This window comes from Ovis aries, chromosome 1, assembly GCF_016772045.2.
Source record: "Ovis aries strain OAR_USU_Benz2616 breed Rambouillet chromosome 1, ARS-UI_Ramb_v3.0, whole genome shotgun sequence".
Lineage (NCBI taxonomy): Eukaryota > Metazoa > Chordata > Mammalia > Artiodactyla > Bovidae > Ovis > Ovis aries.
In genome coordinates this window covers 111,261,036-111,281,901 of record NC_056054.1, presented here as the reverse complement: position 1 = coordinate 111,281,901, position 20,866 = coordinate 111,261,036, and the positions used below count along the sequence as shown (strand labels likewise).

At 39.8% G+C, this 20,866-nt stretch overlaps 1 protein-coding gene across 11 annotated transcripts in view; it reads left to right on the top strand.

Moving 5' to 3' along the window:
• DCAF8 (DDB1 and CUL4 associated factor 8) overlaps positions 1-20,866 on the top strand; it is a 40,072-nt gene that overhangs the window by 6,269 nt on the left and 12,937 nt on the right. For 6 of the 11 annotated variants that reach the window (XR_006061319.1, XM_027977026.2, XM_027977023.2 and 3 more), the window contains exons 3-7: positions 7,441-7,515; positions 9,999-10,660; positions 11,622-11,762; positions 12,812-12,906; positions 17,392-17,502. Coding sequence is in view for 10 of the 11 variants with exons in the window: in XM_027977026.2 (XP_027832827.1) it covers positions 7,467-7,515; positions 9,999-10,660; positions 11,622-11,762; positions 12,812-12,906; positions 17,392-17,502 (1,058 nt within the window). In the remaining variant the exon portion in view is untranslated. Of the gene's footprint in view, positions 1-4,413; positions 4,487-6,187; positions 6,344-7,440; positions 7,516-9,998; positions 10,661-11,621; positions 11,763-12,811; positions 12,907-17,391; positions 17,503-20,866 lie in introns of those variants that run through there. The other 5 variants (XM_027977041.2, XM_027977038.2, XM_042256419.2 and 2 more) reach the window with 2 other exon arrangements.

Sequence of the window (20,866 nt, the reverse complement as noted above, 5' to 3'; positions counted from 1 at the left end):
TAAAAACCAGGGCTCTTCAATGCCAAGTGATGAAGCAAATTGAGCTGAAAGGTAGAATTCAGTGCTGCTTATAAAAGTGTATTTAAAATATAAAAGGTCTGTCCAAATGATAATATGAATGAAAACATTCTTTAATTGTTTACACATAGATCTCAGATTATCATTAATTGGTAACCTAATAAGTTTTTTATGGAAATAGTTTTAATGGGCTTAACTGAAGAGATAGCTGAATCTTTTATGATACTTGAATAGGGAGGAAACCAGCATTTTCCCTCAGTTCCTGAGGTGATTCCACAGAAAAGCAGCTGGCTCACTGAGCTAGACACTGTCAGTCCTGCCTCTATACAGTGCTTCTCACATTGATCCCCTTCTGTTCATTTCTTCTGCCATAGACCTGATACAGGGTCTCATTGCTTCTAACTTTGGCAACTTTGTGATAGCTTTTAAAGAAAATATTTCATGTGTGTCTTTTAAGAATTATTCATTTGTTACAATTTTTAATTACACTGGGTCTTGGTTGCTGCATGGGAGCGTTTCTGTCGGGGTTACTCTTTGCTGCCATGCGAGGGCTTCTTGGGGCGGAGCACAGGTTCTAGGCGCCGCAGGCTGAGGTGGTAGCGCACAGATTCAGCTGTGCATCAGCATGTGGAACTTTCCTCGATTGGGGGTTAAACCCATGTCGCCTGCATTGGCAGGCTGATTCTTACCCACTGTGCCACCAGGGAAGTCCTCTGGTAGCTTTTAAACTTGTTTCTCCCTTTTCTGTCCATTTTATTATTCTTAACCAAAACTTCCTGATGCCCAACACACACACACACACACACACACACACACACACACACACACACACTCTTCCACTTACACACTCTTCCACTTACACACTCTTCCACTTACTTCCACTTACACACACACTCTTCCACACACACACTTCCACTTACACACACACACTCTCTTCCACTTACACACACACACACTCTTACACACACACACACACACACCCTTCCACTTATTATTCTTAACCAAATCTTCCTGATGCTTGACACTCACTCACTCACTCACTCTTCCACTGCACTACCGGGGAAGTCTTTTAAACTTGTTTCTCCCTTTCCTGTCCATCTTGTTATTCTAACCAAATCTTCCTGATGCCTAACACACACATGCACTTCTTAACTGATGAACTATTTCCCCCTGAAACAATATAATCCTTATTCTGTTGAACTATGACGATATTCTATTTATCTTTTCTTTTTCTTTCTTTTTTTTCTTTCTTTTTTTTTCCCATTTTTTGGCTGCACCATGTGGCTTGTGGGATTTTAGTTCCCCAACCAGAAATTGAACCAGGGCTATGGTAGTGAAAGAGCAAAGTCCTAACCACTGGACCACCATGGGAATTTCCTTTTTTTTTTTTTAATGGTACTAACACTTGTGTCTCTTTCATCGTAGTTGTATACCTGTTTTTCTTAATCGATTATTGGCTACAAAAGGTATTATGACTGCCTTGTTTGTATTTGTAGCTCCTGTCTTGCCTTGTACATTGTTGCATTACTAGCATGTCTCAGTGCAAGTGGGCCACTGGGTGGTGCCAGAGGCCTATAATTTAGATAAAAAAGGGAGGCTCAAGCTGCTGTATGGTTAGCCAGTGCTGTTGCATATTCTGCAGGATAGGAATAGAGATTGATTTCCCTAATCCCAGAAACATTGATAGTTTCTGCTCCTCATTCCAGCTTATCAGAGGAGACAGTATAGTGTATTTATTAATAACACCTCCAACTACTTTAATAGAGAGTAGCCCCGCTATAAACATGTTTTTTATAGTATGAGTTTCAGCTTCATTGGGGTCATTCTTTGAATTTCAGAGCCTAAGGTTCTCTGTCTGATTAATAAACACTGTACTGTTAAGAGTTGGGCTGGCAGCTGGAGTTGGGAAGGTTGACTTGGAGAAGTGTTTACTGTAAACTAGAAGAGTAGTAAGGTAAAGAGAATGAATTTAAATGAGTCATTTCAGTTTGAAAGCAAAAACTGGTTATGGAGAAAGTAGTACTGGTTGATTCCAGATGGACTGTAGGGACCCAAGGCTGAAAAGCAAATTTGTACTTTGGATGGAGATCAACCCTGAACAGCTGTTCAGTCATGAGTGGTATGGGACATCTGTCCTCTCAAGAGGAACTAGGGATTGTGTGGCTCTCAGATATCTGTCTTACTAATAATTGAAGTAGTTTCTACCGTCACCTTTCACTTTCAGAGGAAGTTCTGAGACCTTGTCTCATTTAAACATGGGTGTCTATGTAAGAAAGTTGGGAACTTATGTTGCAGAATGAGACATGCCAAATGAGACAGCTGGATGGACCCAAGAGAATGCTGGGATTATGTAACTCAAGAGAACTCACTGAACCTAAGTTCAGGTCTTAGTAAAGGGATCAGGAACAGTAATATTGTTTAGAAATTGAAACTGAGGTAGAGTAGAGTTATCAGATCGTTTTCTATAGACCCTAGACTCCAAATGGATTAAAGTGAACTTGAAAGAGAAATCTTTGAAATTTCTATCAAGGTAGAAGGCATATGTATACAAATTAATAGTACAACTACTATAATTACTTTGGATTACTTTAAGCTTCTGATATTCTTAGTTGTCACCTAGACAGTAGGGTTGAAGACTTTTATGAGTTCAGGATTTATCTTACATTTAATGGGGTTCTGATAAGGCAGCTTTGTTTGCAACAAAAATTCTTCCATGTTTTAATTTTCAGGCAAGAAGACCTGACATTTTGCTCTCATTTATTGTGACTTATTGACCACTATTAGGTAGCTTCTGTTAATAATCACAAGCTCGAGAATCTAGTATTTTTAATTGTTGGGTTGTATCTTGTCATTTAACACTGCGTGAATTTCCTCCCCCTCACCCCCTTTCTCTTTTCTGGCCAGATTGATTGATAATTTACATACAGTAAAATTTGCCCTTTGTTTCATTGACCTATTCTATGAATTCTAACAAATGCATAGTCATGTGACACCACTGCGATGAAGGCACAGAACATTTTCATCTTTTCAAAAGGTTTTCTCATGACTGTTTGTTGTTAGTTCCTTTTCCCCATATCCCAGCAGTGACTCTGTGTCCCTGTAGTTTATCTTTTCCAGACTGTCCTGTAAATGAAGTAATACTACGTAACTGAGTCTTGCTTCTTTCACGTAGCATAACACATTTGGGATCCATTCATGTTGTATCAGTAGTTCTTTCTTTTTATTGCTTAGATGTAGCCTACTGTGTGATGGACCATAGTTTGTTTATCCATGACCTAGCTCAAAAACACTTTAGTTTTTGATGGATCTAAGTAAAGTCACTTAAAACATTTACATTTAGATTTTTAGATGGATCTTTTCATTCTTAGTTTCATTTTTCTTTAGTATGTACCTGGGTCGGATTCCTGGGTTGTATGGTAAGTGTATGTTTAACTTTATTTAAAAAAAACTCAAACCAACCACTTTCCAAAGCAACTAACTACCGTTTTACATTTCTCTGAGCGGTGTGTGAGAGTCTAGTTACTCTACCCTTTGTTAGCACTTGATAAAGAAAACTGTCATTATTATTATTTTTTAAATTTCAGCTATTTTAATAGGTGTGTAGAGGATTCTCATTGTGGTTTTAATTTGTATTTTCCTAATGACTCATAATGTTGATCATCTTTTTCAAGTGATTGTTATTTAGGTGTGAGATTCTGTAAATATGTTCCTGTTGCTGTCAAATATGTCTTTGGCAGATATTTTCTTCCAGTCCATAGCTCATCTTTTCATTTTTTAACAGTGTCTTGAAGAGTAGATTTTTAATTCTGATATAGCCAGTTAATTAACTTTTTCTTTCATGGTTTGGGCTTTTTTGCCTTGTCTTAAGAAATATTTGTCTACCCCGTTGTCACAAAGGTTATCTACTTTGTTTTCTTCTAGAAGTTGTATTGTTTTAGCTTTTACGTTTAGGTCTGTGATTCATTTTGAGTTAGTTTTTGTATATCATTCAGTGTACAAATTGAGTTTTTTTTTTTACATTTGGATGTCCTGTTGTTCTAGTATACCTGGTCTCTTGTGTAGCTCTTGCATCAGTGTTAGGATAAGAAAGCAGCCCCAATGGTTTTAAACAAGAGCTGTTTGGTGCTTCTTCCACAGACTACTCTTACATCCTGGATTAACTCCCCCTCTTCTTGATTTTTAGCTAATATTTTATCATGTATTTGGTCAAAACTTTATGGCCTTTTTAAGACAGGAAAAATCTCAGTCATTAGAATTTCTTGGGTAGAAATTAAAATGACACCTGGGTCTTTTTCACCATCCCCCATAGTTTCCTCTTTAACCTTCCCTTCGGCAGGGGTTATGGTTATTTTTAGAGCACAGGCAGTAGAGCTAGTCTGATTAACTCCCCCAGCTACCTGGGCCAGTGAGCTCTTCCGAACTCAGATTGGTTTGCTCTGGACTGGATTTTACATGGAAAATGATCAAGGTAAAAACAGTGGATTTGTTGGGAATGGAGTGCATTAAAGAATAAAAGTAATTTACGTTTGGGTCAGATACGGTTCCCAAACTCAGATTATAAAATAAGATTGCATTTTTTGGTGATGGTAGAAATTCTAGAGTGACTCGTATACTTAAGACCTAGGGAACAGTCATAGCACTTTAGCCTGCTTTAATTTGGGCACTTACTCTAATTTCTGCCATTGTGTTGCGATGATTTTAAGTTTCATTTTGACAGACAGTTATATAATAACAACTCATCCCAAAAGTAATTGTGGTTTTATCACTGTCATCATTTCTTGGCTTTTTAGAGAAGCAGTCCCCCAGAATGGGAATGTATGTACCCCATGGGGTATGGAGGGCTTTCCTTGTGGCTCAGCTGGTAAAGAATCCGTCTGCAATGTGGGAGACCTGGGTTCAATCCCTGGGTTGGGAAGATCCCCTGGAGAAGGGAAAGGCTACTCACTCCAGTATTCTGGCCTGGAGAATTCGATGGACTGTATAATTCATGGGGCCACTAAGAGTCGGACACAACTTTTTCACTTCACATGGGGTATGGAAGATGATCCAGTGGTGTATAGGGAAAGAACATTGAAATTTTTGTTTTTTGGGTTTTTTTCCCTAGAAAAATCAAGCTCAGTAATTAATGTGAATTGATTAAATGTGGGTTCATGCACAGAGTTTTCACTGATAGACGTTCATAATCAGTTTTGAGATCACTGTTCTAAGAACATCCTCTGCAGAAGTTTTAACATATAATTCTGCTTAACTGTACCATCTCTGTGATTACCATTTTACAAAAAAAGAAAGTGAAGCCCAGAGACGATTAAGCAGCACATCCAAAGTCATGTCACAAAGTTTGTTCATAAACTCAGCTAGTACTAGAGCCCTGCACTTCTAACTTTCAGCCTATGACTAGTTTCACTAGACTCTGTGACCCCTAAAATGTGACCTTTAGAAGCTATCAGCTCAGTGATTAAACAGAGTTCACATAGACCATGTTCTGTTCTGAATCTAGGAGTAAATTCTGTCAGCTTTTTTCTTCAAGGAAAAGATCCCTCCTTGCAAGAACCTTAAACCAGTTTCCCAAAAGGCAGACGTTCTCTGCAGCTTCTGGGCATAGGTTGAACCCCATGGCTCTCCTTTTCTGAGAAGTGGTTCTCAGAGCTAGGTAAGCATTAGGCATTTGCAAATGTTTTCTAGAGCCATTATGAGACTGACGTTCAAGCAGTCTGGGCTTCTGTAGAAGTTGATGAGACTGGGTTTTGAGATAAAGGTCTCTGGAGCTGCTTTACTACTTTTCTAGGAGTGGATATTAGTGAGGTGGGAAGTATGGTGTGGTTGACAGTTTTGATTCTTGAGATGAAAAAACAACTCTGTTAGTGTTTGACCATAAGGTACGCCTATGACCTTAGATTTTAACCTTAAAGTAGTACAACTATTTTTCCCTGCTCCATAGACACTTGCAATTAATGTAATTAATTTAAGCCCTAGGTGGGGAAGAAGATACTGCTGCATTACCAAAGAATATACACAGGGACAACTGAGAGGAAAAAACAAAGTGTTGTGTGAGGAGAACACTACAAAAACACATCATTGAAGTGGGAGGAATAAAACAGCCTGCTCTGCAAATAGCTCTTCTGTTTTTCTTTATGTGGCTTGACATTGTCTTTCGTCATCACCCTTCCAGGTGTCCCTCCTTCAAATTCAGCCTCAGTCCTGCTCTTGGATTATTTCTACTGCCTCGTCCTGGCCTAATGTGAGCAAGTTTTGGGCAGCTGTCTCTTGGCAGAGGATACTTTTTTTTTCTCTGAAGCAACTTGGATTTCTGTAGAGAGAGTAGGGGGTAAGGAAAAGGATGGGGCTGCTTCTGGGATAATTGTTATGGGAATGAAAGGGCTGTTGAAAGATTAGAGGCCAGTGTGCCTGGGTCCAAGGACTGGAATCATAATCATACTTTGTCTTTTACCAGTGCCTTTTGTCCAAAGCACTGAAAGGGCTTAACAGAATTCTGGTCTGAATAATATTCTTTGCTCTTTGGAATTTGCTTAAGGTGGGAGTGAAGCCCTGAAAAAAAAAATGACTGTATTAAAGGAATGTAAAAGGAATAAAGTTAGGTACCCCAGTTCCTAGTTACGGCCTTGCTAAACAGACAAATCTGGTGAAAGTTGGTGGAACTAGGTGAAATAGTGTTTGCCATTTTATGAAATGGACTGAGATGGTTTTAATGGAAATGTTGCTCTTTTCTTCTCCAGCTTTGCATTTGATGACTAGTTGTAAGGGAAAGAAAAACTTTAAGGTTCTTTTTTAGGGGTAGGGTGCTCCTGGGTTCTAATTTGACTCTCTTTTTGATAATCCTTAATTTGTATCTGTGCCTGTAAGTTTGAAACTAGGCATCTGAATGGCCATAAATCTCAAGGTGTTATACCAAGAGCTCAGTCTCTTCTATCTTGGCTGTTTTGTATGTAAAAAGATACTCATTCTGCCCCTCCTCGTCATGTTGTGAAGACAAATGTTGTATAAACTTTGTGGATACATACGATGAATATTTACAACAAGATTTTTGCCTAAGAGGGTAGTGCTGAAGCTAACTTTCTTTGTATTAAGACTGCTTGCTTGCAATACCTGTCACTTGATATAGACCTGCTATTCCAGGATTTATTTCAGTTCCTCTTCCCCATCTGAAAAATCACTGCCAGTGACTTGTTAAGGTAAAGAGATGGCAGTTGGCCTCCCAAAGATATGTCCCTTTATGGAATTTAGACATGAGGGGATAATATCTGACATAATTTTCAGCAACTGAGAAGCCCTGTTGAGCACACACCAAAAAATCATTTTTATAAAAATGACAAAGGCTGTACATCGCTAAATCTCCTGGTGCCTTTTATCATCTTTCCCAGATTGTTTCCTGATTTTTTCATTTTCTTTCTCTCCTCAATCCAGGCTGGCTACAGTAAATATCATCCAAGATGTCCAGCAAAGGGAGCAGCACAGATGGCAAAACAGACTTAGCTAATGGTAAGGGACCAGAATGAAGGTGAAGCTATCTTTGCTGTCGACTGCAAAGAGAATGGAGACCTGGACTTTAAGGGAGGGATTGAACTCCTCCTGTGCTGTCCGAGTGTTGGAAGTACATAGGAAACACCTTTTTGTTTCTGGTACTTTTGTTCCTTCAACTTTTATCTTGATTGTTTTCAGAAGATCAGTAATGGAGTTGTGCCTCTAAAAGGTCAAGTGGTTTGGAATTCTGAAAGTTTGTAAGGGTGGACAAAACCTAGGAGATGCTGTTAATAAAAGAGGAAAAGAAGATCGAATTGGTGGTGGAACCAAGGTAGTTGTTTGGAAGGCAAGACCTCCCCGGTTACAAGGAGAGGTCTCTTTCCATGGTAGATCATAGTTCAATAGATTAGATAAGAGATAGTTATAAATAACTGGGATTAGAGCTTTTTTTCTTTGTTCCTTTTTCTTCATTTCTTTTTCTTTTCTTAAGAAAAACTATTAAATCATTGTGTCTAGGGCCACGACTGAAGTGACTTAGCATAGCATATTAGGGCATTTTTGAAGGCAGAATATCAATTTCTAATAGAATATAGCTACCACTAGGTCATTGACCAGTGCATCAACTTGGAGCCAACTTCCAAGCTAGAGAAAGTCCTTCAGAATAGTTACAATTGGGCAATACAGAGTCCAGTATTCCTTAGCACCTTGTAGCTTAGGATTATAGGCTAAATTCTAGTTGATGTAATTGGTAGAGCAATGAAGTGTTGAGTAAGGGAAGGGGAGATCTTCAACATGCTGTTTTTCTACCCCTTTTGTTATTTTCTTAACCACCGCTGCTCATTTATTTTCTGTAAAGGAGAGTGATTAAGATTTTTCACTGGGCTTAGTTGAAAGACACAGGATTCTAGAGGGGGTTGAGATATAAAATTGGAGTTTGGCCATTAGCTAGATCAGGGATTGCAAATTATGGCCTGCAGGCTGCTATTTTTGTAGTTTATTGGAATTCAGTCAAGCCCCATTTATTTACATAGTATTTATGGTTGCTTTTGTGCTACAACATGGAGTTGAGTACTTGTGCCCGTGAAGCCTAAAATTTTCATTATCGGGCCTTTTATAGAAAAAAATTGCCAACTCTTAGCTGTATCTGGTCATTGACTGTTAGGGTCCTCTTACTGAGCTTGTGATATGCTCTGGCCCTTATCTTAAAGCGTTAAGGCCCCCAAAGTCATCTTTGTTTGTTAATCATAATCTTAACAATATGTGCTAGGAGGTTTGATGTATTATTTTTTTCTTCTCCCCAGAAGTGATGGGTGTGAAATTTTATCCCTTCTCACCACTCTCAATCTCAAATGCAATTTCATTTCAAAAACCACATGTATTAATCGTTCTCACTGCACACAGGAACCTCAGCAAATGTAGTTCCTAGGAGCAAATTGCTGCACTTTTCCTCCTTCCAGTTCCTAGCTGTTTTCACACTGTACTCTAGTTGAAGTGCTTTTTGAAAACAGATGTTTATGTGTCTTCCAGCCTTTCGTCACTACTTGAACCAAAAACATATGTGTTTATCGTTTTCCTTAATAGACTTTGTCTAAGAGTTCATTGAGAAGAGATATCATTGCTTCAAAGAGCTTCAGAAATTACTGCTCTTACCCAGATGACTAAGCAAGAAGACACTCCCGCTTTGAACCCTTAGACCATCAGTGTGGTACTGGGGTTGAATAGCTATCCCAGGGTCACATATAGCTGGTCAGCCTTTCGTCATAGCCTCTACTTCTGGCAGGATAAAATTTGTAGTCATCTGAGGAAAGGAGGCCATAAGCAGTGTTTAAAATTCTCATTTGCCCCCTCCTTTCTTTACACCTTGACCTTAGTTTGAAAGTTGTAGCCCTGTGGGCTCCAGAACATTGCCTGAGTGTTTTGGCTATTAGATAGGAGAATTCGTATCTGGTATATAATTCGTTCACTGGTATAGAATTTGGCTGTTAGATAGGAGAATTCGTATCTGACTGTTGGGAATTATATTGCTCAAAGTGACCCAGTTATTGTATAACTACCAGTATGGCAGACCTAGAATGTGATAAACTTTTCTTTTCGAGCCGACTCATGCTGGGGATGGCTGTTCTTTTTCCTTATATTCAGTTTAATTGCTGTAACTAATGGATGCCCATCCAGCAAAACAGAGCCTAAGGTAGTTAGGCTCAGGCCTGCTTTAATAAAATCTGCCAGTGCTTTGCTTCTTGAGAATTTATTATAATCATTGGTTGTCCTACGGTTCTCATTTGTGTGCCCTGCAGTTCTTTGTGTATATCTCTGGCTTTAATCTTTTCTGGATTCCCTCTAGAAGGTACTGTTTATAAGCATTTGTAATGAAAACATTTTTGACCAGTTTTGGTTTATGGGTCTCATGATGTGATGATTTTTTTAGACTATGGAGACCTTGTGGTCACTATCTTATTTCCTTATTTTGCCCCCTCACCTACCCATTCCTTACTAACATGCAGGAAGCCTGTCTAGCAGTCCAGAGGAGATGTCTGGTGCTGAGGAGGGGAGGGAGACATCCTCAGGCATTGAAGTGGAGGCTTCAGACCTGAGCTTGAGCTTGACCGGGGACGATGGTGGCCCCAACCGCACCAGCACAGAGAGTCGAGGCACAGATACAGAGAGCTCAGGTGAAGACAAGGACTCTGACAGCATGGAGGACACCGGCCATTACTCGGTCAACGATGAGAGCCAAGTCCACGACCGCTCGGAGGAGGAGGAGGAAGAGGAGGAGGAGCATCCTCGTCGTCGTGTTCAGCGCAAGCGGGCCAATCGTGACCAGGACTCATCAGACGATGAGCGGGCCCTGGAAGACTGGGTGTCCTCAGAGACATCAGCCCTGCCCCGACCTCGCTGGCAAGCCCTTCCTGCCCTTCGGGAGCGGGAGCTGGGTTCAAGTGCCCGCTTTGTGTATGAGGCTTGTGGGGCAAGAGTCTTTGTGCAGCGTTTCCGCCTGCAGCATGGGCTTGAAGGCCATACTGGCTGTGTCAATACTCTGCACTTTAACCAGCGCGGCACCTGGCTGGCCAGTGGCAGCGACGACCTGAAAGTGGTGGTCTGGGACTGGGTGCGGCGGCAGCCAGTGCTGGACTTTGAGAGCGGCCACAAGAGCAATGTCTTCCAGGTGAGGCCAGAGGACAGACTGGCAATTGAGAAAGTCAGGCATGAGCTAGGCCTGAGCTGCTGCTGAAGGAAGAGTGATAGTGAGTTGTGGTAGGAATTAGATATCAGGAGTTGGTCATACCTTGGCTCCCTTAATGACTTAGAAGAGTTAAATACACTGAAAGACCCGGGGTAATCTTTTGTTTCCTTGAGCACAGAAACTGTTAGAAGCCTTGTTATATAGGAAGGGTGTTTGGAAATCATCAGGAAGGCACTAATGCTGTGCTCGGAGGCATATAATATAAGAACAGAGGCTCTTGAACCAGACTACTGAGTTTAAATCTTGGCCCAAACCCTTAACTAGCTGTGTGATTATGGGCAAGTTTATTTAACCTCTGTCTTTCAGTTGATTTGCCTTTAATTTAGGCCTGATAACGTACAGAGTTATGAAGATTAAATAACAGTAGAAGCTAAGCAGTTAGAACCGTGCTTGGTACTTAATAAACCATTGATTGATAAAGTTAACATTTTTATTCTCTAGAAGTTTTACTTATCAGCCCGTCCATCATCTAGTACTAGACATTTATCCCTAAGCATGTTCTCTTTCGTTCCCCGGTATCCCCTCTGGTTTCCTTTATCTTTGTAGCAAATTTTTGTTGACTTCTTGAATCAAGGAAGATTCTTCTCTGTTTTTCCCTTACCTTTCTTTCTTACTGGCTTAGTCCTAGTTCACCTGAGTACTTATCCTAAACCAGTTCAACCTTCCAGAATCAACAGAAATGCTCTCTTATATTAGAAATTCTTTCTCTTCTCCTTTAACCCTCCGAAGAAATTGGACTTGAGCCAGCTGTACGAGAGCAGGAGGTCTAAGTTTCCAGCTGTTGTATAGCAAAAGGGGATGATTTGGGGTTGTCATCACGTGTTTACCTCTCAGATTCACTCCTTCAATTTCTCTTGTCCTGTTTTTTTTAATTAACATCCAGGCCAAGTTCCTTCCTAACAGTGGTGATTCCACCCTGGCCATGTGTGCCCGTGATGGACAGGTTCGGGTAGCAGAGTTGTCTGCTACACAGTGCTGCAAGAATACAAAGCGTGTGGCCCAGCACAAGGGAGCATCCCACAAGGTAAGTAAGCCCTTGTCCCAAAGGTTGTACATTTTAGCTCTTCCATGGATCTCAGCCAAGGCCCTCCAGTATTTCTGTCCATTGTGTCCCCTTTGTTATGGACACCTGCATCACTTCTTTCAGTCCTAAGACTTGTAGATAAGATTGGAGAAAAAGCAGTCTCCCAAAACTTCTCAGAATCTTGCACATGCAGCATTCACCTGATTATTCTTAACTCCTAAGCTGAGCCATGGTTGGTTTGGAGATCCTGAGGCCCCCTTTGCCTCCCAAGCATTTAAAATTTGCTCTTACTGTATTTTGAACATTTTAACAGTTCAAAGGTGCTAGCTGTTGGCTTCTCATATGTGAGAGCTCCAACTTTCCTGTTCACAACACTCAGTGCATAAACAGCACTATTTCTGGAAGCCCTATTTAGAGCTGGGAATATAGGCCAAATAGTCATGGTGGCAGGCAGTGAGGAGCCAAGAACTGCCTAGTCTCAGAGTAGGCACTGTTTTCTTCCATGCCATGAAAAGATGATCCTCTCTTTTTATAAACCCTCCACAAATATATAGGTGGACCTGAATGTATATAAAATATATAGCTTTTCTTGCCCAGATGACTCAAGAAATGTGAAAATTACCTATTTCTTTGATTCTTAAGACTATTAGTTAGATAACTAACTTTTAGAACTAAGCTATAGAAAATGAAACTTGGGTGCCATTTCTCTCCCCACCTGAGTGAGGGTGTGGAATTGATTTTGAGAATGAGCCCTAATGGCAGTGTTTTCCTTTGGTGTCACTGTTCAGATCCCCTGGAGACTTAGTTAAAGTAGCAAATCACCTGTGCTTTTGACTTGTATGGAATAAACAAGCTGTAAGTAATTCACGCACAAGAGAGAATGGGCTTATTAAATTACCTTCTTTCCTGGGATTTTACAACAAAAAAAGCTAGCTATTTGTCTTGCTGAGCCATTTTAAATGCAGCCCTTCATAAATATAAAGGAATGAACTAGACAGCCTTTAATGTTAATCTTTCAGAAACCGCTTCCTTTCTCTCTTCTCCTTCAGTTGGCCCTAGAACCAGACTCTCCCTGTACGTTCCTGTCTGCCGGTGAGGACGCGGTGGTCTTCACCATTGACCTCAGACAAGACCGACCCGCTTCGTAAGTGTAGCAAGAGTATTTTTACACAATTTGAATTTCTTGACCTTGAAAGTATTGCAGATGTCCTAGGTTTTGAAGATATTGCACATGTCCTAGATAATTCTCAACTAAGCACAAAGAATAGTTCCTTTGTGTTTATAACAAGAAATGGATTAGTTTAGGGAAATTCCTTACTACTTTGTTGTTTATCTGTTTCTCAGCAATAAAGTACTATTCAACTTAGCTTCATTTCTAAAGCAGAGTTCAGTTATCTTATTATATTGTGAGCTGTAAAAACTGGGTGATCTTCTAGTTCATTTGGGTGCCGCTGAGCTTCCCCACAAGAAGCACGTTACTGGCAGCTTAGAGAGATGCTCATGTGTGATTTTCACTTCAGTTATGTATAGAAACATAAAAATTAAATGGTGATTCTTAAAAATATTGGTAGTTGTAGTAGAACTCATCATATCATAGCTCATTTTTACATGAATCTGAGACTGATGGGTAAATTATATCTGCTTTTAGCTGTGTGATACCATAGAAAGAGCATAGCATCTTATTTGTATCCAGGCAGCCCTAGGTCAGATATTAACTTGGGCGTTACTAGTAGTGCCCCATGTGACCTTTCTGCACATCAGGTTCTTCGGCCTCACTGTGGGTATAATCAGCCTCACTGTCTCTCTCTGATTTCTGTGAGGATTACTGATAAGTGTGCTTGGTGCCTCAGCATAGTGTGTGGCAGCGCGGTGGGTTTTCTTTTTTGACTGCACTGTGTCTTTGTTGCTGCACTGGTTTTCCTCTAGTTGCAGTGAATGGGGGCTGCTCTCTGGTTGCGTGTGCAGGCTTCTGTGTGTGGTAGCTTTCTTGCTGTGGGCCGCGGGCGCTGCTGCACGTGGGCTTCAGTAGTTGTGTCCAAGGGCCCAGTAGTTTGGTTCCTGGGCTCAAGAGCATAGGCTCAGTAGTGGTGGTGCACAGGCTTAGTTCTCTGTGGCATGTCGGCTCTTCCTGGGTCAGGGGTCAGCCCTGTGTCTCCGCACTGTCCGGCGAATTCTTTACCACTGAGCCACCAGGGAAGCCTGGCACCGTGGTTATACCTGGCTAAATTGCAGCTACTAATTAGTTGACTTTTTCCGTTTTTATTGTGCTTGTAATAAAACATGCACGGATGCAGCAGTGAAGCACGTGGGCAGAATAAACGCTGCCTCATGCATGCCTCCCCCACCTCCCACTTTCCTGGCTGTTGGTAACTGCTGTCAAAAGTGTTCAGTGCCTCTCCAGTCCCGTTTGTGTACATTTACGTATCTTTACTATATCCATACACACTTTTCCCTCCAGTGTGGGATAATTGTGTGTATGTATAAACTTGCGTGTATGTTATGTTCTTGCAATTTGCCTTTTTCACATTGTAATGCATTTTGGAGATATTTCTACGTCAGACCAAAAAGGCCTACCTCATTTTTAACCATGTCATATATATCATAACATTGGTGTACCACAGTTTGTTTAATGATGACCTAGTTGATAGATTATCTAGATTATTTATGATATTGTTTGTTTTAAAAATTATATATATATATATATTTAATATGCCATACTGGAAGTTTACTATGGGACCACAGAGTATTCAACTTTACAGATCTTTTCCCCCCTTAAAAATTATCTTAAATCTTATAAGTGAATACCAATATTGAGTAAGGGGTATCACGGATCTTTACAAAGCAGACAAGTAAAATATATGTTAATTAGGTGATATAATCTTAAGGCTGATTATTATCAGGCTTTTAGCGAGATTAGTATAGAAAGAGTTGTCTACAAAGTGGAAGAATTTAAAATAACTGGTTAAAGGATGGAAATGTTTTCGGCTTGTGGAAAGGATATGTTGGTTATTTATGTAAAACTTCAAGAGGATGAAGGTTGAGAGAGAATGAATGGACTTCTACTGGAAAGGGAACAGGCCTGGGTGATAAAGGTGCTACCTTCAGTCCTAGCATGTAGTTATCTACCTTTGAGAAATCATTTAAGCTCTTAAACTGAATGATGTTTGTTATTTTCAGTTCTAAAATTCTGTGGTTCTGTGATAATAATGGAACATTAGCAGGTTTTCCAGAGAGGAGTGGGAAGGGCAAAGATGGAAAAAATGATAGAAGTTTGTTTGGTCTGCTCTGGTAGAGAGTTGTGAAGCAGAATGAGATCCTCTGAATCAGGTTCAGAGGAAAACTACTATTAACCCACAAGAAATTGGGCATCTGGTTCAAGTAATGGGCAGAGCACATGACTTTGGCAGATAATGGAATGTGTGATGAGATGTTATAGGCAGAAAATCTGACTGGAGTTGACCAGTGAATCCAGATGCAAGCAGTAATAGATGGGATAGAAATTAAATGCGGGAACATAGGAGGAACTTATAGTAGGAGGGGGTCCAGATTCTGAGCTGGGAAAATAAGAGACAGTGGGTCTTCAAAAAGTTTTTGCTTTAGGGGTTGAATTAGTGAAAGGCTGGAATGAGGTCAGAGGACTGAATATGAAGGTCATGGCTAGAATATCTTAAGCTGGTGCCTTAACATCTGCTTATATGCTAGGCATTTTTGTATGAGATTAATTTAGAGGAATATTTCCTTTTTGTATTCATAATAGCTGACTCTCTAGAAGCTGGTGAAAATGGCTAATGTCATAGGAAAAGAGATTTAGAGCTGGGGGTGGGGGGTATTCCTTTAGCCAGTGGAAGCTGGTTTGAGATATTCTTCAAAAGAATCCTTTGGTTTGATCCATAATTTCCCTTTTTCTTAGAGCATACCTGCTCATTAAAATTGCAAGTTTTAAGGCAAAATTTGGTAAATTTGTTTCATATGATTTTGTCTGCTACCTTGCTCTGGTGTCAAACCTTTTTTTTTTTCCCCCTGCTACCATTATTAATCATATTTATACCTCTGCATTTTCCCTGGAGAGTTCAGGGTACTCTGTGTATTTATATATTGGGAAAGAGAATTGTTTGTTTTAGGTGAATATATGGAGGCATGGAAAGATTGAGTTCTTTGTCAGGATTAGATGACAGTGGAGCTGTCGTAATAACTTCATAATCTTTCACCTCGGTTTCCTCATTTTGCTTCTGCATGGTAAACTTTATGTTTGTCTGACCCTCTCCCTGTGAAAAAATCCAGATTGCTTAGGAGATGAGACAGTACTCTGGAAAAGAGCAGTATCTACTCCTCTTCCTCTTCCTTATCTAAAACTCAGAGCTGCCTCTTCTCCATTGCTAATTTTGTTCCTGAAACTCTTTATTTGTGTCTGCCTTGTGTTTTTGAGGGTTGGGTACACGTGTATTTATGTTTTCCCTAATAACATTTATTTTTAATGACCTCTATACACTATTCTTTTAGTGGAAAACTACAGAGATTTTAAAATTAAATATTAATAAAATTTCTCCTCTTTGCCTAGAACAGTTTAGGTTGGAATGACTTTGACCATGTAGAGAGGATGCTAACACCATTTACAAAGAAACTTGTCATAATTATAGTTCTTTCTCTAAGCACCAGAAATGAACAAAAGCTTAGAATTAAAAATGAAAACTCTTATTCATAATTGCCAAAACTTGCAAGCAGCCAAGATGTAGTTCAGTAGGTGAATGGATAAACTATGGTACACCCAGATAATAGAATATTATCTGGCACTAAAAAAAAAAAAAAAAAAGTCCAACCCTTCCTTTCCTGTCTTCTATAAATTTACTAATCCTTATGATGTCATATTTGACAGGTTGGACACTTCAATCTGGGAAGAGTAGTCATAGGGCCACCCTTAAGGTGGGACAAATTATGGAAATTTTATAAGGTTTCCTTGGGGGTCCCATGAATCACCTGTTTTTGTAGTACAACCAGAAGAATAATTCAGAAATTATTTTCAGCCTTATAAATAGCTGTCTTCATAGGAATCTCCTCTCCTAGTTTTCTTCAAATAAGGGAACACTAATATTGTTTCCCTTTGGGCCATTTTTCTTTGTGCATTTTAAAACTGTGTTTTAAGTGATACTTTTCTGAAATCTGGGAGGTAGATTCTGACCTTAAAGTCTTTTCTGTCCACTGTTCCTGTGATTCATCCTCCTTTCACTCCCTGCTCCCAGATGATTGGAAAGATATATTTGTAAGTAAAAGGTGGGAAAATGTGGGTATTGTCTCTTGAATGGTTGGTTATCATCATATTGGACTCAGGCTGAGACTCTGGGGAGTGATATACTTTCATACACCTTTAATTTTATACTTCTTGAGGAACACCATAAAAGTACTACATGTTTTATTCCATTTCCAAAGTAGCACTTAGTAAATGTATAAGACAGTGGGTTATATTTTTCTTTTCTTGTTGCAATGTACAAACAAAACCACTTTTTTCTTTCTTTCCAAATGAAAATCTGTTTGGGTTCTTACTAGCTGTGTCTGCATTACTCTCTGTTCTCACTTGCCATGACTGTCTGAATCTTTGGGAGAATATAACATTTGTACTTTTCTACTCTTGAAGGAAACTGGTGGTGACAAAAGAAAAGGAGAAGAAGGTGGGGCTGTATACAATCTATGTGAATCCTGCCAACACCCACCAATTTGCAGTGGGTGGACGAGACCAGTTTGTAAGGTGAGTCTGTGGCTGTTTTGTGTCTTTGAGAGTTTGAGATTGTGATGCATTGTGTACTACCAGCTGTCCCTTTTGGAAAGGTATGAATTGCCTAGAAATCCATTAACCACCATCTTTGGTTTTTTGCCATCTTCCAAAGAGTTTAAACTTCTGTGATGTATTCTGTTCCCTAATTAACATTCCCTGAGGGATGGCTTGACATGTTGCGGATATTATCAGGTTTAAGGAAGTTTGATGAATTGATCGAGGTCTCCACCTAGTAATTAGCGTAAACCCAGGTTTACTAGCAAGTGCTCTAGTTAGTAAATACTTTCCACCATTTTTCATATGTAAGTTAGCATGCACTAGTAATTTTGAATACTGGTTTCAGATTCGGAAATGATATATTTGACTTGGAAATTCTCATTGTGAACTTAGAGTTTTTGGCTCCTAGTCTCCTGAACCACTTTTCTTTGCCCTTAGTGATATTTTTGTTTTGAACATTTCTTGTAACATTGTCTGTTGAGGCATATCCTAAGGGAAACAGTTTATGGATTCAGTCCATGACTACATGTGACTGCAGTTAGTTTCCTTGACCCTTTGTCACAGTTATATCCCGTCCCTACCCAGTTGGTCTGTCTCAAGTATATTTTTTTAGTTGCCAAGGGATCACCAGTTTGAAAGGGAGGAAGGAGAGGTTTATAGGAAAATGAATGACTTTATGTTTTTCTGATAGTGGTGAAATACATGATCTTCCTTTTTAAATGAGAGGGTATTTTTTATAACTACTGCTGCTGCTAAGTCACTTCAGTTGTGTCCGACTCTGTGCGACCCCATAGACAGCAGCCCACCAAGCTCCGCCATCCCTGGGATTCTCCAGGCAAGAACACTGGAGTGGGTTGCCATTTCCTTCTCCAGTGCATAAAACGAAAAGTGAAAGTGAAGTTGCTCAGTCGTGTCCAACTCTTTGCGACCCCATGGACTACAACCTACCAGGCTCCTCCGTCCATGGGATTTTCCAGGCAAGAGTACTGGAGTGGGTTGCCATTGCCTTCTCCATTTTTATAAGTGTATTCTGTAATTAATTTTATTAATAATCACAGGGATGGACTAAATCTTTAGAAATCCCTGAGAAACGATCTTAATTTATTGAAGAGCCCTGCAAGAGAATTGGGGAACTTTGTTACTCTCTTCTTCCCCTGTTTTCATTGCCTTCTAAATTCCTTTCCTCTGTTGACCAATAGCAAATATGTAGCAGTAGATTTTTTTTTAAAGATAAGAAGCTGTTGATCAAAAAAAGGGTTTAGTTGTTAGAACTTTCATGTGCTACTTCCTCCAATAAAAGCATTTACTGAAATTTCTAATTTGGATTTCCTGCTTGAGCTCTGGATTCGTTGAAAAGTCTGTGAATTCAGATAATTCAGCCACAAGGACCTTGATGTTTGAAGGAAAATGGAGGCATTGTCTGTATTGATAACTGCAATTGATAATGCCTTTATCCAAAGCTGATACTTTATGAGGGTTAAAATGGGGCTGGAAATTTGTTTCAGTGTTTCGACACAAGGAGAAATACTCAGATCTTCTGACTCTTATCAGCCTGTGTTCTTTATCCCTTTTTGGGTGCCAAATTCTCAGCATGTCATAGGCTGTTTACTTGACAGAAGCACGTGTAAATTTTGAGGCACAATTGGTGATGGACGGGGAAGCCTGGCGAGCTGCTGTCCATGGAGTTGCAAAGAGCCAGATACGACTGAGTGACTGAACTGATCACCTATGAGCAGATGGCCCTTCCAACACCCTAGCTCGTCTCTCATCATCCTCAATTTCTCTGGCACCTCTTCAGTTCATTGAGTATATTGGAATTCCTCCTTTCTGATTCTTTCTTTGATGGAACTTTAGGCTCACCTTACAGTATGAATCTGAAAATCTTTTTGCTGAATATTTTATATCATAACACTATTAGCTTTCACTAGTCTGAAGGAAAACCTCTAAGGGAGTACAGAGAAATCACTTACTTATCCTCAAGGCTTTTGCATCGTAAATACTGAATTTATTAGGATTGTGAAGGAACATTTAAGGGAAACCTTAGAGAGCCATGCTTTTTGGAATATGATCAAAAAGCGGGAATAGGTAGGGAGAAAGAAAAAAGGTAGGCAAGTGAAGGGTGATAACGATTTGAGTCTCTGCTACTAAACCCTGCTTTGAGTTGGTGTAAGAATTTACAGGAGTGAAGGAAAGGAGACTATATCAGATAAATGAGTCTTGTGGTGATAGATTTGGCAGTGTGATTGGTTGACATGTAAATTTATTGCTAAAGGATTTGGTATAGGCCCAGATTTATAAAACAGAGTCAATAAATAGTCCCTTTGCTTCCCTGTTGTTATCAGTGATACTGAGAGAACACTAGGTTAAAGGCGCATGGCAGGAAGAGGAGGTGAGGAGGGAAGAGGCGCTTAAAGTCAGTGAGGGCCTGGAGGCCCGTGCAGAGACATGCAGTGAGGGTGTTGAGACAGTGCCCACGCTATTCTTCATTTGATTTAAAGTGTTGGGCACAGGAAGACTCAATAATGTAGAGATGTCACTTCTCAACTTGAGTTGTTGATTCAGCGCAGTTCCAGTCAAAATTCCAGCAAGATATTTTATGTATATCAACAAGCTGATCCTAAAGTTTGTGAGGTGAGACTAAAGATCAACACCATACTGAGGGAGAAGAACAAAGTTGGAGGCCTGATACTACCCAACTTCAAGACTTAGTATAAAGCTACAGTAATTCAGACAGCATTATATTGGTGAAAGAGACAAATAGATCAAAGGGACAGAATAGAGAGCCCAGAAATAGACCCCCATAAATATTGTTGAGCTATCTTCGACAAAGATGCAAAGGCAAAAAATGGAGAAATGATAGTCTCTGCAATACATGGTGCTGAAATAACTGGACATCGACGTGTAAAAACTGAATCTAGACATAGACCTTACACCCTTCACAGAAGGTAACTCAAAATGGATAATACATCTGAAAGTAAAACCCAAAGCTGTGAAAGTCCTAAAAGATAACATAGGAGAAAACCTAGAAGACCTTGCATTATAAAGACAGCCATGAAAGAAAAAATTGATAGGTTAGATGACATTAAAATTAAAAGCTTCTGCTCTGTGACAGTATCTTTCAAGAGAATTGGAAGATAAGCCACAGACTGAGAGAAAATACTTGCAAAAGGCGCATCTGATGAAGGACTGTTATCCAAAATATACAAATAACTCTTAAATCTCAACAGCGAAAAAAAAGTCAATCAAAAACGGGCTAAAGACCTTAACAGACACCTCACTTAAGAAGATATTCAGATAACTGAATGGAAAGATGACCATCAGGAAAATGCATACAGTGCAA